The 17,178-nt window shown below is 46.6% G+C and overlaps 1 protein-coding gene across 2 annotated transcripts in view; it reads left to right on the top strand.

Moving 5' to 3' along the window:
• The first annotated feature begins 2,208 nt into the window (after positions 1-2,208).
• Positions 2,209-17,178, top strand: part of mn1b (meningioma 1b) — a 123,385-nt gene continuing 108,415 nt past the window's right edge. Inside the window, exons 1-2 of one of the 2 annotated variants that reach the window (XM_070886368.1) lie at positions 2,209-2,533; positions 2,630-5,936. In XM_070886368.1, coding sequence (XP_070742469.1) covers positions 2,282-2,533; positions 2,630-5,936 — 3,559 coding nt within the window. In that variant the 5' untranslated portion in view covers positions 2,209-2,281. Of the gene's footprint in view, positions 5,937-17,178 lie in introns of both variants that reach the window. The other variant, XM_070886367.1, reaches the window with a different exon arrangement.

The raw sequence follows: 17,178 nt of genomic DNA, 5'->3' as shown, positions 1-17,178 counted from the left end.
ATCCTAACTAATAATTTCAGTGTCGAAGTTCATTTCGGCGATGTTACTCAATACCTAAAAACATCACCACGCGGATGGCTCACATGAAAACTAATTACACAGAATCAATATTTAATCACCAGCTCCGGCTCCTTGGATTCCATAAGAGCCAGAGCACAGATTCTTTTTTAAAAAATATACTGCAATACATCAATCGCCCTCCGCCTCCCGCACTCGAACACCGTTCGGATTATTTTAACAACCCAATTCTAAACTTTTTTTAAATTAAAAAAAAAATCGTGTTTTGTTTTCCAGCCGAGGTGAAACTGACTTGGAAATTAACACGTCTTGTAGGGAATTGATCGCGCTTTGCAAAAATAATAATAATGCACAGAACAGATATGTGAGTATTTAAAATCGCGACTGTGTTATTTTATTATATTAATAGCTAGAATTATTGAATTGAAGCCGATCCTTTCGGCGTTGCTGTTCTCGGTGTGTGTGTGTGTAAGTTGCCGAGTTCCAGCGAAGCCGCTCTCCGTGTCTCTCTCTCTCGGAGGAGGATTAGGTTGCCGCTGAGGAAGAGGAGCCTTCTCGTTGTGTCTAATTGCGGGATGAATTTCAACCCCCCGCCACTCCGCGCCCAGATCACATCAAGATTTAAACATTTTAACTAGAGATTATTGGCATAAATATTTCATAAAGTGAGGAGGAGATATTAAATTGCACTATTGATTTTTAGCATCACAACAGAATTACATTCGTTAGCCCTCCGAAGACTAATTGGGTTGTTTAAGGAGGCATGGTCGGCGATCCAGTCTCCTGAATTTATCGGGTTGGGCATCGGAATGAAATCTGGAGAAGGTCGGCGGAAGGTTTGCGATAACTTGATTAAAACTGAGACAGAGAGGATAGTAGGTACATTGACTGAATGCCCATCTCTCTCTCCCTGAGAGAACATCTTTATTCATTCCTCGGTAAAAGTTCTACAAAATATAAACGCGTCGCGACATGATTTCATTCACTATTTTACAATTCCACGCGACAGACAGGACAAAATCTGATTTCTGCTTTTTTTTTGCCCTTGCAAATGGGACTGACAGCAGGGCGGAAAGACCAGCTAAACTCTCAGCGACAAAAAGCGAGCCTTTCCCTTTCTCCAACTAATCTTTAACTTCCTTCACAAAACAGATTTCGAAAAAATACTGTAACTTGGCAGTTGGTTCTATTTAAAACGCCGCCGGCGTGAATGCAGTTGCAAAATAATTTTCGAAATGCAGATGATTTATAAATGCAGTGAGATAAGCCTCGCTTATCAATTCGACCCGCGCTCTGGGTCTCACACGGACTTTGTACTTCTCCCCTCTCGCTTTTTCTCTCTCTCTCCCCTTTTTGTGCGTTTTCCTCTTTGTCTTTTTTTATAAAGGGGGCCACCTCAGTCCACCTTAACTCCAAGCCCCGCCTTCTGGCCAGGAGCATGCGTAGCAATGATTGGTGGAGGAATAATGGCTGAAATTGATTGCAGATACCAGTATGCAGACTTGTTGCTGGCTTTCCGGGGAATGAGATCAGGCTGTGTTTCTCCAGCCAGCACTAGTGATCGAGACACAGAGAGAGAGGCGCACAGACAGACAGAGAGAGAGAACAGAGACAGAACTAACCTACTCGCTCACATGTGTTGGATCAAGCTTTTGAAAAGGGAACGAGAATTGCAACTAAAATATTTCAACCAGGATTGTTTGCTGCGGGAGATTTCAAGTCAGTGGATGGAGACAAGTTTGGAGCCAGTGTAAAGCGGGCAGCGGGTGCAGTGTCCTAGCGCCTACTGCCAGATCTGGACTATCACTGGACACGAGAAAAACTCAAACCTCCCCACCTTCCTGATTATAACAGCGCTGGGAGATTTCAGTCCTCTTGTCCAAAGGAGGGACAGAGAGAGAGTAAATTAAGAATAAATAATAAAATCCCAAGAAATATTTTTTGTAAACCAACAGAACAAAAAAATAATGCTGATATGAAGGCTGAAGTGACATTGTAGAGAGTGTGGAATCACAATGTGATCCTGGCAGGGTGAGTTTCTCTGCAAACCTTCTTCGTTGTGCTTGAGAATTTCGAAATATTATTTTTTGGACATTAGATACTGAAGCAACCGGATTCTTTATTTTTGTTTTCTATTTACTTTTACTGTTTATTTTGGTTTTGGTTTTTTTTTTCTTAATATTGTTTTTATTTCCTGTGTTTTGCGATTGAGAAGATCAGCTCCAGGGCTGTCATGCCGTATTGATCGGGGGCTTGGAGAAGTATGTTTGGGCTGGATCAATTCAGCAGGAGCGGTGGCCAGGGAGGGGAGAGAAACTTCGGCCAGTCCGCCCTGGGTATGTCGGGCCACTACAAGAGCCCAAGTTTCCCCGGCGGGAGCGGCAGCGCCATGGGCGAAGCGGGCATTAATCCGCTCAGCGAGCCCCCGATGCTGGCGATGGGCATGAGCCCGGCGCTGGGCGGCGAGCCTTACGCCTTCCACACTCGGGGGCACTCGGAGCTCCACGGAGCCGGGGCCATGCAACAGCAGCAGCAGCCGCCGCCTCCCCAGCCCCAGCCCCAGCCTCAGCCGCCCCCTCCTCCTCCTCCTCCTCCTCCCCCCCAGCCCCAGCCCCAGCCCCCGCCGGCTCACGGCTACTTCCCCAACGGGCACCACCAGCACCACCATCCGCACGCCCACCACCACTTCAGCGGCAGCTTCTGCGGCACTGACCCCGGCCCGTCCTGCCTGCACGGGGGCCGCCTCCTGGGCACCCCCGGCTACAGCGCCAACCCCCTGAGCGGCCAGCAGCAAGCCTTCGGGGAGACTTACGACCCCATGGCCGAGAGTCAAGGGGGAGGCGAAGCTTTTGGACAGCAGCAGCAGCAGCAGCAGCAAGCGCCGCCGCCACCCCCTGGGAGATCAGGTAACCTGACGGAATACCACCAACACCACACCCCGGCGTCCAACCACACACCCTGCCTCCCCCTGGACCAGTCTCCCAACCGAGCTGCCTCTTTCCATGGGCTTCCTTCCTCGTCCTCCTCCGACGCACATGGACTCGAGCAGAGGCGCTTGCAGAACCCGCCACCAGTGGACTCCATGGAATACAACTACACGAACGACGCTCCCTCGGGGCCCTTTGACATGCCAGTGTTCTCCCCTTCCGAGTCCAGTGCCCAGCTCCCGCACTATGGCAGCAGCCGGCAGGTGCCCAGCACCAACTTCCCTGCCAACCCCGCCATGCCCAGGACGCCAGGCCTGGTGACCATGGGCAAAGTCCATCCGCAGCAACAGCACGGCGTGTTTTATGAAAGGTTTGGGAGCGCTCGGAAGATGTCTGTGGGCATGGAGCCTGGGGTCGCTGCCAGGAACCCTCTCATGCCGCAACAGGCGGGTTTGCTTGCTCGACAGAACTCTTGTCCTCCAGCGATACCTAGGCAACAGCAAGCAGATGCCGGGGCTCCTAGCTCCAGCCTGCAGGACAATGGGCCAATGATGCAGAATCAGCATGCTCCTTTTGAATACCCAATTCAAAGATTGGAGAACAGAAATATGCACCCTTACAGCGAGCCTATGTTCAACATCCAACAACAGACCAACCAGAGACTACAGCATTTTGACGCTCCTTATCTCAATGTGGCCAAGCGGCCACGGTTTGACTTTGCAAATAACCATAATGTGGACAATTGTACGACTTGGAGCAGTAGCAGTCTGCACAACGCAAGCTTGGAGAACCATTTATCGCCCTCTGCCTACCCTGGTCTGCCCAACGAGTTTTCGCCGCCTGGCCCAGAGGGCTTCCCCCCAGGCCCACCTCTGCAGCACCCCGGCACCGACCAGCAGTCCCTGCAGCAGCGCCAAAACATGCTGATGATGTTCAAGCAAATGGTGTCGAGGAACCAGCGGCACCGCATGAGACAACCCGACCTCCAGCACCTCGGCCACCATGGGGACGTCAATCAGAGCAGCATGGTGCACGGCAACCCAGTGGGAAATATGTCGCAGCCAAACTTTGAGAGGGAGAGCGGCGGCAGGATGGCCAACTTTGATCCTCAGAACCCGCAGATGGGCCAGGAAAACTCCTGGTTCCCCGGGCCCCACCCACCGGGGGACATGCTTCAGAGAAGGATGGGTGGCTCTGCTGTGCCCGCTGACGGGAGCCCCCACGAATCTGTCCAGATGAACTTACAGCAGAATGGCTCAAGCCTGCTGTTCAGGCCAGGTGGGAATGGGCTCGGGATGCAAGAGCCAATGAGGATGCCAGGCGATGGGCATGTCCAGGGTTTGCACTCTCCTGGCATGCACTCGCAGTTTGGCAACAGTATGGGCAGTGTGACTCAGATGCAGTCTCCCAGTGGGGGCATGGGCCTCCCCAACACCACAACTGACAGAAGAGCCGGGCCTGATTTTCCAGGTCCCCAAATGGGCGGACAGCCGGGCTTTCCGTTTGGGGGACCCAGCCGGCCGGCAAACCCACACAACAACCCCCCCGGAGTACCTCCATCACCCGGCAACTACCCGCCCCAGTCTGAATTCCAGCCCAACCAGCGCCCCTCCATGAGTAAGATCGGCTCACTTTCGCTGGGTTCCTTCAGCAAGCCCGGCGCAAAGGACAACACCCTTTATGGACAGAGCTGCCTGGCTGCCCTCTCCACGGCGTGCCAGAACATGATCGCAAGCCTGGGGGCTCCCAACCTCAATGTCACATTTAACAAAAAAAACCAGAATGAAGGGAAACGCAAACTGAGTCAAACCGAGCAGGACAGCGCCAGCGGCGGGCCGAGCGCTGGAGGTGGAGGCGGGAGTGTTGGCGGCGCCTCCACCGGGAGCAATGGCTCCGAGTATTTCCAGAGCAGCGCTCCTCAGAGCGGCCAGATGGGTGTCTCTGGCAACGGGAGCGGCAAGCTGGCCACACCTGCAGCCCAGAACAGCGCCCAGGGGCAGGGCCAGCCGTCCCAGCCCGAGTGCAACCTGTCCCCAAACTACGGCTTGGAGGCGGTCCCGAGTGAAGGCAAAGGGCAGACAGGGAGAGGCAGAGGGAGGAGAAAAAGGGACAGCGGCCACGTCAGCCCAGGGAACTTCTTTGACAAGTATTCCGCTGAGACTGTGAACCCTGTGGTCAGCCCAGGGCAGCAGGGTCAGCCTGCACACGGTGGGGATCGAGGCGGGACCCCACAGGACAAGTCCCTCACCTCTCCATCATGGGCGAAAGGGAATGACCTCCTGCTCCCCGACCAACCCGACCTCATGTCCTCCCTCGACAGCGGCATTCAGAGTGTGGCCAAGTCCGATGGCAGCTCGCCTCAAGTCGACTTTTCCGACGATGTCAGCAACAACTACGGGAACGAGGACGAGGTGTCTTCGAGCTCGGACAACAACATGTCCAAACCCAGCCGCTTGGTGACCAGCTCCCCCAAGCTGCAGCGGGCTGAGCACGGGCTGATGGGCGGTCAGAAGCAGATGGGCCACGGCCTGCTCAGTGCACACCCGAACAGCAACACTACCTCCAACACTGGGCCTGTCGCCGACAGCTTCGGGCTGAGCAGTACCGGGAGCGCGCACCCGGGGACGCCGGGCATGGAGCAGGTTCGCACTCCAACCAGCACGTCGGCACAGGACGAGATCCACCCGCTGGAGATCCTGCAAGCACAGATCCAGCTCCAGCGGCAACAGTTTAGCATATCTGAAGACCAGCCCCTTGCCATGAAGAACAAAAAACCTGAATGCCCCGGCCAGAATGGGGACACAGAACTGGCCGCTTGTGGCACCGACAATAGTAAAGCTGCCATCAGCACTATAGATATTGAGTCGTTGATGGCAGAGCATAACTCTACCTGGTACATGCCCGGTGACAAGCCCATGATGGATCCACAGGATGAAGACAAGCAAATGGCACCGTGGGAAAAGGCCAAGTCTGCAAGTACCAACAAAGAAGGTAACTTTCTAGTTTCTCCTTTACATGGATCGACATACCACACAATAACTTGCTAAGTCGGCAATTTGTTTGATGCGAGCTTTTGAGGATCTAATAATTTCCCATTGGGGAAAGTGGTTACAGGACACCGAGATGAGTTCTGAAAAGGTAACCGTGCCCCGGGAACCAGAAAGTGGCTGTGGAGAGGAGAAGGAAGAGGGTTTATCATGTTAGTGAGGTGTGATCACACTTTCGGGTTGCAGGACAATACTTGTAATAACGTGAAGCCAATGTTTTTAAAAACAAATTAAGTGGGGAAGGTCCTGGGGCTGCCGGATCAATTTCAGGGAGGTTCTCTTTGGGCAACAGTGAAAAGACCATTACAGAGTTTCTTACAAACTCAACCAATTCGATTCATCTACGAACAAAAATATTACTTCACCTGTTACTGAAATCCTTTCAAAGCCAATGTTTACAATCATAAAAGTGAATTTTCCGTATGCAATGAAATTGAATGGGGATTTGTAAGGCATGTTAGAAATACAGATACGCCAGGCAGCAACTCGGTGCTGCCGATCTCTGGTTCCCCCAGCTTTGCTTGTGAGCATTCCGCCTACAACATTGATTGCATTAACCCTTCAACCATTGCCCTAGTGGACTTTGCACCCTCCCAATGGTCAGAAGAGAGAACACAGGGTTGCTTGAGATTGGTCTTGAGTTACCTGACCGATGCTCCTGCACACATCTCCAGTTCTCCTGCTATAAATATTCATTAGAAATTCGCCGAACGCGATTGGCGCGGATGTCGTGTGAGGGGCGCAAGGGACTGCCGGGGCTCGAAGGGTTACTGCTAATATGTTTATCCTCGGATAAAGCCTTCGGTTTGAAGCTGTTCATTTAAGTTCAAGGCACAACCTGTAAAAATAAAACGATTCATTCGATCTTTCCCAAGAGTTGTTCCCTTTGGGGTGAATATATCATGACATTCTACGCCACCTTTTCAAAACATTTTTGTTCAAGTTTGTTTTCTAATTTAATAAATGTTTGAGGAAAAAAACTGACGTTGGAAACCGAAACTGCGTTGGCTTGCTCAGTTATTGTTTAATTTCTCAAAAATATTCACTTCCCCCGGTTTAAAGCTGACCACCTCTAGCTTGTCAGCGAAACTTCACAACAGGTCCTTGCAGCTGTCTGCTATTTGCAAGAATTAGTTCCCAGCTCACATCTGTAGTTTGCCTGCCTCTCTCCGAACACAGAGACATGTCGGCCTGCCTCGGTCTCTCATACAGATATGGTGGTGGTAGGGGGTTGGTGGGAACTGTAGAAGTTTGGAATAGAGAGACAAGCATCATTTGATAGCCACGGACCCAAATGGCATTCCTGCTTCTGTGTGGAAGTGTAAAGGTAGCCCTGCTGATAGCTCCTTTGTTCTGTTTAATACTCAGCCCAGGAGGGTTGGGATCTGGAGCTGGCGTGTTTAACATGCAAGGCTTGTGTTGCTGAGAAGCGCATCAGCATTCTCCAAGCTTCGCGTCGGCAAGGACATAAATTGGTTTGTTGAAAACCTTCTTTCCATTTTTAAATGTAGTTGCACGGCGTCCTTCCTGGCCCTTCATGTTCACAACAGTTAAGGCCAACTGGATCAATAGCTAGTTAGCAGGATTCCTGTGCAGCTGCCGCCTTGGTCTGGCTGAGGAATGTATTTGAAATAAACCTTCATCATGTGGACTTATTGACCTGTAACATTCACTATTGACGAACTGCTTTGTTTATGTGATTTCCCCTGTTTAACACACACTCTCTGACACACTCAAACACAAACACTCACACAAACTCAGTGATACACCCACATCCATACACCCTCAGACACATGTACTCACAGACACTTATTCAAATACACACCCATTCACACATACTAACAGCTACACATACACACACACACAGGCACACATTACACACATAATCACGGATATACATTTACACTCAGACACGAATATTAACCAAAACACGCACCTATCCGTGCACACTCAAACACCCACAATGACAATGCACTCAGATAAACACAGACTCATACAGTCTCACACGCAGACACACACACACACAACAAACACATTCACACTCAGACATCCGCACTGTCCCACACTCAAGTGCTCTGTACTCCTGCAGTCAATCCTGCTCCAGAGATGTGTCACGCTGCCCAAACACATACATTGAAGCGTTAGAAACATTTTACATGTTTTGCTAACTAACGAAATATACTTTCTAAATAATACAACAGAGCTCCAGTGCTTTACCAGAAGCACTAGGAAGATTGTATGAACGTGTGAGCGAGCGCTCACACTTGGGGACGGTTTTGTTTTGAATCGAGTATTTGGGGATTTTAACAGCAGAACATTCATTGAAAAGTTGGTATTGTAAACATATTAGAAAAAAGTTGATTTCCGTATAACCAGTGAATCAAGCTGGAAACCGATGGTCGTGTTACTGTCCGTTCATCTCGGTCTCAGTTGCTTTTACCGATGCTCTGTGCGTGAAGGCTGCACATTTCCATATGAGAGTGTAATGGATATTTTCGAAACGATTGTCATTGCCAGAAGGCAGGCAGGGGACAAAAACAATCAATAGCACAATATACCGTGTGACGTTGTCATCAAAATCCGAACGGACTGGACTTTCCATTAAAAGGTTTTGCTGTTCAATCGGGAGTCAAAATGATCTCTTAGACACTTGGAGCAAACGACAAGGCACTCGTAAAAAAAACACCCTCTTATCAAAAGTCACACAGAAAGCGACCAGGGTCCTGGTGTTCCCTCTGCCCCAGCTGCCGGTACTAAGCAGGCTAGATTTACTGATCCGGTGCTGAACGCACACTCGCACCTGTTTGCGACAAGATTGCCCACTTTACTCGCAAGCACTTTCCCTCCCCAAACTTCTCCCACACAATAAGATGTATTCGAGCTGAAAGTGTCGAAAGATTTCTCTATTTATTAATCAGAGCGTAAGCATATTTGCAGGGGAGTCGTTACTTGCGTGGGAGGTTACTGGTTTGGTCGAACGGACAGCATTCTGTATACGTGGTGATAGAATTGGGAATAATTGGGGAATGTTTCTGTCTGGATTCTGGCTTTGTGTGGCTTAGGAGTTGTGTTGTGTCTGGATTCTGTACTCGGTACAATAGGAGTGAATGGACTGGCAGTGCGACCCGCTGTGATCCTATGCTGAGATAGGCTCTGTGTTTATCTGCAGTAACTGTATGACTTCGCCATTGTCATTTTTTCGTACAGTTTGCGAGAACTGGAATCACTCTTAGTGTCTGCACAGTGTGATAGCCACAGTTTGTCAGCTGGTGTAGAATTCAGAGTGTGATAGATGGCATTCATAGAGTTCTATAATGTGTTATTGGAGTGTTATATTCAGTGTTAACCGCAGTGTCAGATTCAGTAACCTGATTCAATTGATAGTAAAATTCAGAGTATATTGTAGTGTGGTATGATTTACTAATTGATCATATTAGGAGTATATGGCCGTGTGATTTGGTTTTCAGAGTGTGATATTCCTGGTGTGATATTCAGAGTGTACTGTAAGGTGTAGTTTAGTAATAGTGAGACTGGGGTACTGTACATAATGTGTAATTTAGTTTCATGCAGTATTAAGTGGGATATTCCAGGTGTGATATTCAGGGTATACTGTAAGGTGTAGTTTACTAATAGTAAGACTGGGGTACTGTACCCTAATGTGTCATTTAGTTTAATGCAGTATTAAGTGGGATATTCCAGGTGTGATATTCCGCACCGGTTGATTTTTGTTTGAGGAATGGAGTGATGGGAAACACATCTGTTTCTCAGGAACTGAAACATTCCTGGAGTCCTCTGAGGGGTAACCCTTTCAATACTGCCAGGCTTTAACCTTAAAAGCTACCTCAGTGCCAGACAGCGTCTGGGGAACGGGCTCCGGGCAAAACCTGCAGTAATAAAAGGAGTATGGAAAGAACTGGGGACTGCGAGAGGCGCAAAGCGCAGACACACAGAGAAATGAATCTTACTGGAACAAAACATGGAATTATTAAAATAGAGTTCTGGATTTTACAGACATCCCTCGTTTAAGTGTTAGCAGATTCCAGGAAAGAATGTGGATTGAACATTTGGGGAACAGGCATAGGGTTTTGGATTTAACATGCACCCAGAATCTCTCCCAACAACCGGGACCCACACCAGCCTTTTCATTAACTTTAGTTTCAATAATCTGAAAATGCCCCATAATAGCTGCAGTAATCCCCGTGAATTTCTGGTTTAAAACGTCTCTTTGAATCATGGCATGGGTCGGCTATCAGATAACATTATTACTGATTAAAACATGACCAGTCACTTACTGATTCTAACATTCGTGAATGTATTTCGTTATTTTGAAGCGATATAATCGGGCGGTTCTGTAGATTGAAATATTATGACCTTTTTTGGTAATTGAATTCAGCATTGGGGCTTTCCACCGAGTCTCTGCTTTCCTGGGTATTGTGTGCTGAGTTTGAACGGCGAGCCTTTTGATCAACTTTATATCTAGTTTCAAATCCGAGGAATCTTCATATTACCTGCAATGAAATCGATGAATTTCTTGTGTTAAACCTGATGCCAGCAAGACCAATGTCAAACAGCTTCCTGCAAGTTACTGCGTTTTCGGAATAATTCGGTGTAGAAAGGGCAGCAGGAATGGGCGCTTACTTTGTGTGGGCGCTCGGTTCCCGCTGGGAACAGTTGTTGGAATGGGACTGGACCGGGCTGTTGGTCCCCAACCTCTGTGTTCTCCGGGTTCGAGGCCACCTCTCCCGTGTCGCGCTGTGGGTTTCATCAGTGCAAAGGAGCGGAGGGCTCGGGTGTTCCCTGTCAGGACCCTCGCCTTCTCCTTCACCCAAAATATTTGAAGGGTGCTCACTCGGAGCTCAATCTGGCTTAAATGCTTAATGTTCGGGTGTATCTCACTCCTAAATTAAGTCAGCTCCGTCTGAAGAGGTTGTCTGCAATTTGTAACTCTGACCTTAAATGTCACTCCCACATTTCGCCATGTTGTTGGCTGTGTGAGTGTATGTATGTGTGTGTGTATGTCTGTATGTGAGTGTATGCATATGTGTGTGTGTGTGTATGTGTGTGTATGCATGTATGTGAGTGCATGTGTATGTGTGCATGCATGTGTGAGCGTATGTATACGCGTGAGTATGCATCGGTGTATGTATGTGTGAATGTATGCATATATGTGTATGCATGTGTGCATATATGTAAGTGCGTGCATGTATGTATGTGTACATGTATGTGTATGAGTATATGTGCATGTTTGTGTATGCGTATATGTATGTATGTGTGCATGCATGTTTGTGTATGTATGCGAATGTATGTATGTGTGTGTGTGAGTGTATGTATATGTGTGTGTTTGAATGCATGTATAAGTGCATGTACATATGTGCGTATATGTGTGTGTGTGTGCGTGTGAGAGTGAAATGCGATATGTGCCCCCAACACAGATACAAATACACGCATTTACACACACACGCACAGACATGCACAGACTGACTGCCACACACCACACTCTCCTTCTCTCTCACACACCCCTGCACTCACCCACCCACGCAGCTCCCTTTTATGGGGATATATTTCACGGTGTGAATTCAAATACTGGAGTGGGGAATTATCTCGGGCTGGCGACGCTCTCTGCTTCCTTGTGGGAGCTGAGGTGAACAGACACTGAAAGTATCAGACCCTTTCACCTCACCTTTGCATTCCACCTCCGGTGAATATTTATTTATTTCCCCCGAGTAGTTGTGTATTTTAACTTGCCTCAAACTCTAATTCAATGCGATTACAATCTGTACAAACTGCCATGCGATCGAACAATCTGCACAACTCAAACCATTGAGACTATTTGGGAAAGAGTGTAAGAAACAGCAGAATAGCGGTAGTGTTTGAGGGGAAAGCCTACACTGGCGAGCCAAACAAGTTGTTCCTGAGCGACACAGGAATGAAATCTTTGAAGCTCACTTTACAAAATAGTAATCATTAAATAGAGATGGGAATAAGAGCCTGTTCAGCTTTATATTAAATACCTTTTCATCTATTGAGCGGTTGCTGTAAAGGAGATCCCAGGAAATGGTCTGTGGGGAGATTTGATTTTCTGTACAATAAGGGACTATTCATCTGCAGAAATTGTTTGCAAACACTCTGGGCTTGAGACAGGTTTTGCTGATCAGTTGTGGCAGTGTGTTTGGCTCCCTGTTAGATTTTCTAATTAATTTGGTTCACGCCGATAGTTATTTTAAAAACAAAAATGCAAAGCTTAGGTAATTAAACTTTGTCAATTTTGATCTATTCTTGTTGCAAACGCCTCATAAAGGCTTCGGGTATTTCCATCATTTGTTTACTGCTAACAGAATGGGATCATGAATGGCATTTACTGAAATAAATTAACAAATATATAGTATGATCTGCCGGGTGTAGAATGTATGAGGTGCTAGGTTGGTGAATTGATTCTTTCAGCTTTTGGATGAGCTCTTGGTCTCTCCCTCTCTTGTAGTGTGGATATTAAATCATACCTAACTATAGTTTGAAGACTTACCGTCTCAACTTGCACAGTTGGATTTTTGTTGAATTTCCAAGTACTGTCACTAAGGTGCTAATATGGGAAAATAAACTTCTGTTTAATTATAACATTCTAAATATGTACACTTCAGCATTAAAATTACATTGTGCAAAAATTAGCATCTAAATGCGTTATACATTTGTCTGAAGTTCCTTTATCTGCTGCGTTAATCGAGGCCTTTAAAATAAATCAAATAAATTGTGGCACCGCCAACAAAATACTGCAACAAGGAGGTGCATGGAACCTTCATACTCTCATCTTCACACAGCATAATACACGGTTCACATCGTGCTATTAGTATGAATATTTAGTTAAAAATATTGCTGTTGTCTTTAATTTAATCTAAATGCAGTAAGAAACCCCCTCCTCGCCTCCAGCCCAATGTGATTTGTGATCCTGTCAATCAAACGCACGGCCCAATCAGACATGGTCAGTGATAAATCGGAGAGCGAATAGAAGAATTATTAGGAACAGGGAAAATCTCGACAGGCCTGTCCCTTTTTTATAGATCAACCCACCTACACACTTTTCACAATATTCTTTAATCCCCTTTCTTTCTGGAAACACATACAATTGGTTATACTATCTTCTTTAGTGCCCTTCAGTCATAATTAATTCTACAACTCTATTAACATGTGTGAAGAAAGTTTGGTAGGAATTTTCTTCCTACTCCTAACTTCCTTATTCTGTTTGCAAGTGTCACCTGTGGCTTAGTGGGTAGCACACCGCCCTTTGGGTCAGAAGGTTGTGGGTTCAAGTCCTATGCTAAGGACTTGAGCACAATAAATCTAGGCTGACATTCCATTGCAGTGCTGAGCGGACACTACACTGTCGGAGGTGCTATCTTACTGATGAGATGTTAAACCGAGGCCCTGACTGCTTGCTCAGGTGGATGTAAAAAATCCTATGGTACTATTTTGAAGACGAGCAGATGAGCTATCCCCAGTGTCTTGGCCAATATTTATCCCTCAATCAACATCACTAAAACAGATTATCTGGTCATTATCACATTGCTGTGCGCAAATTGGCTGCTGTGTTTCCTACATTACAACAGTGACTACACTTCATTGGCTATAAAGCACTTTGGGATGTCCGGTGGTCATGAAAGGCGCTATATAAATGCAAATCTTTCTTTTTTTCTTTTCTTCTGCAGACACTTTACCTGGATAAATAACATCAGTTTCCCTTGTAATCGTAAGTTATTGAGTCACAGAATCTTACAGCACAGAAGAAAGTGCATCTTTGAAAGGGCTATCCAATTAATCCCACTCCCCCTGCTCTTTCTCCATAGCCCTCCAAATTTTTATTTTTCAAGTATTTATTCAATTCCCTTTTGAAAGCGACAATTGAATCTGCTTTACCACCCTTTCAGGCAGCGCAGTCCAGATCATAACAACTCGCTGCGTAAATAAATCTGCCTCATCCCTTTCTGCTTCTTTTGCCAGAACTCTGATTCGATCACCTCACTGTTTCTTTTACAGGAAGTTGACCTATGCTTGGATGAAAAAAAATATTTGATTTCACCCCTTCTTGGGATATTTCTCCTTAATGCTTAGTCTAAGTGAGAGTGAGAGCTGTCAGTGTGAGGAACTGCTTGGGGTTAAAGGGCAACCCATGCCCTGCTGACTGGCAGTGTGATGCCTTCGTACTTATACCCTGTGCCACCAGGCTACCCGATCCTGGCGCTTCTAATCCTAACTGCTCACCGTCAGGAAAACAGGGATCAAGTTACTTTGTGGATGGTGGATAGCGGGGGATCGCTGATCACAGCCCCTAATAATGCTTCCCATCACCTGTAACTAATGCAAAATAGCACTTCTGTGAAAACTAGGGGTCTCCTTTCTTTAAATTCTATTTTCTTAATCTATAGATTTTTCCCAAACTTAAAATAGATGTGACGATTTTAAATGTCATTCTCAACACCACTGCTATATTGGTGACTCGGGACTGAGAATGACACCTCTGTGAGGACTGCATTTCTGAGCTGGATATCTTGTTTCAGTCTTAGCTGGGGAAGGCAGCAGTGAAGGTGTGATTTACTCCCACCATAAATAGCTCTCTTATTACAGAGCAATTAAATTAGTGCTTTATTTGGAATTATTTTGAAACCAATGCATTTTTAACGTTTATAAAAAAAATGAAATCCCGGTTCAAAAATATAATCATTTCCACCTCTTGCTTTCTATGCACTGGGATGCCAGGAATCATGCAAGGGTTTAAGGGTTGATAGAAACAGTGGGATGGGATGGGGGCTCTTGGTAATTATTTGAAGCGTTTGATGTGTTGAGATTAAACATGACTTCATGAAGGCTCGGTAATTTCATTTTGGGAGCTAGCTGAACTGTAGGGATCAAGGGGGTTCCAGGTTTTACCTCCTCGGTGATGAGGGAGCTGATGTCAGCTGGGTTGGTAAGGGCCTACAATTCGCCTCAGCATGACTGGGTCAGACCGCAGTCTAGTAATCCCAGCTGGAAAATGCATGGGTGATGAGAAAATTATCTGTGAAACCTTCTGTGTCTCCTACCTCTGTAATCAGATAGCCCACTGAAACTCACTGCCTCGGTCCACACATGAAGAACAGCCACTTGAGTGAGGTGCTGGAAAAGCGTTGAGGTTCCCCAGGGTAATTCAGCGCCATAAGAAGAAGGGGAGAGAAATTTTGTGGGGGAAACAAAATCAGTCATGTGCCATTTATTAGATTGGAAAAACAAACAGTGAATTGTGTTTCTGAGAGCTCAGCAAGTGTGATTCATTGCTGACACACTCAGTTTCGATTACTATTTTGAGGTATTAACTTGCACCAAATCCCGCTCACCCCTGTATTTGCTGATTTGCATTGGCTCCTGGTTAAGCAACGTCTCGATTTCAAAATTTTCATCCTTGCTTTCAAAGCCCTCCATGGCCTTGCCCCTCCCTATCTCTGTAATCTGCTTTAGTCCCACAACCCCCCGAGATGTCTGCACTCCTCTAATTCTGCCCTCTTGAGCATCCCTGATTATAATCGCTCAACCCTTGGTAGCCGTGCCTTCTGTTGCCTCGGCCCCAAGCTCTGGAAATCCATGCATAAACCTCTTTGCCTCTCTATCTCTCTTTCTTCCTTCAAGATGCTCCTTAAAACCTACCTCTTTGACCAAGCCTTTGATCACCTATCCTAACTTCTCCTTATGTGGCTCAGTGCCAATTTTTAAATGTCATATTACTCTCGTGAAGCACCTTGGGACATTTTATGTCATATTACTCTCGTGAAGCACCTTGGGACATTTTACTACGGTAAAGGTGCTATATAAATACAACTTGTTGTTGTTTGTACCCCACATGTCAGCAGTGTCGGAGTGCAACAGCGAGCACAGCACCACGTTTCATTTGCTCATGTCCATCAGGAATGGTATACAAGGGTAAATGTGACATCATTCATGTGTTTCAGAGTGAGAAATGTCATTTGTGCCCATCCGTTGTGGGGATCGATAGTTCTGCCACATGTACAGTCAGTCCTGTTGCAGACTCTGTCACCCCTCTGTCAGTCTGGGGGTCATTTTCAACTTCTCTGTCCGGGTGGTAATCTGGCGAAGCGGATCACTTATAACCTGCCCGATTTTGCTCTACCTGATTTCAACGGAACAACAGCCAGGTGGTTTCTATAAATGGGTGGCCGAGTGGCAATGCCAGATTACTGCCCATTACCCCTGTCAGTCCACACTACCCTATCAGTCCGCACTACCCCTGTCAGTCCTGTTAAGGACACAGTGGTCTCGATTTTCTGGTCAACATTATTTTAACACCTGCTGGAACCCATTTATTTTAATTAACTTACCGCTGACATTAAAATAACAATTATTGGAAAATCTAGGCTTGTCAGTGCTATCCCAGACACAGTCAGTCCTGTTAAAGACACTGTCAGTCATATTACCGACACAGTCACTTCTCATTCAGACACTGTCAGTCCTGTCATGGACACTGTCATGTTACGGATACAGTCAGCCGTCTTACAGACACTGTCAGTCATGTCATGAAACTTGTCAGTCATGTTATGGATACAGTCAGACCTGTTAAAGACACTGTCAGTCTTATTACAAATACAGTCAGTCCTGTTACAGACACTGTCAGTCCTGTCATGGACTATTTCTTTGTTGATTATGACCTAATATTTCTACTTTATTTATCAGCTATGTTAGTGGTTTTGCTACACATGGACACTGTAGTTACAACATCAATGAAGTCTGAAACTGGACTCTGGGCCCAACCTAACCCCTGTATGAAGTGGTGTGAGACTCTGTGGAGGAGGTAGTCTCAATCTGCTTCACTCTGGAGTTAGCTGTGGACCTTGACACCCTATTTATATATCATACGTTTAATGTCAGTGCATAGCTGGAACTGCCTCCACTTTCCTGGATATATGGAAGGATTCAGCAATTGAGGTCACGTTAACTTGTAAACAGAAGCAAGGAAAATTAAACCTGCTGGAAAACAAAATTCTGGCTTTTCCAAATGCTTCAATGGGCAGCTTTACTACCTGGTATAGTACTAAGCCTAACAGACCAGGGAGATCTCAGATTCCATCCCTGGTCTGTACTGAGTTAACTAGCCTCAGCCAGAGTGGTGGTACGGGTGTTACAGCTGGCCTCAGCTCCTTAGATTAGGGAGG

Source organism: Pristiophorus japonicus, chromosome 8, assembly GCF_044704955.1.
Source record: "Pristiophorus japonicus isolate sPriJap1 chromosome 8, sPriJap1.hap1, whole genome shotgun sequence".
NCBI lineage: Eukaryota > Metazoa > Chordata > Chondrichthyes > Pristiophoridae > Pristiophorus > Pristiophorus japonicus.
Note: the sequence above shows the minus strand (reverse complement) of the source record. Positions and strands in the feature narration are given on the sequence as shown.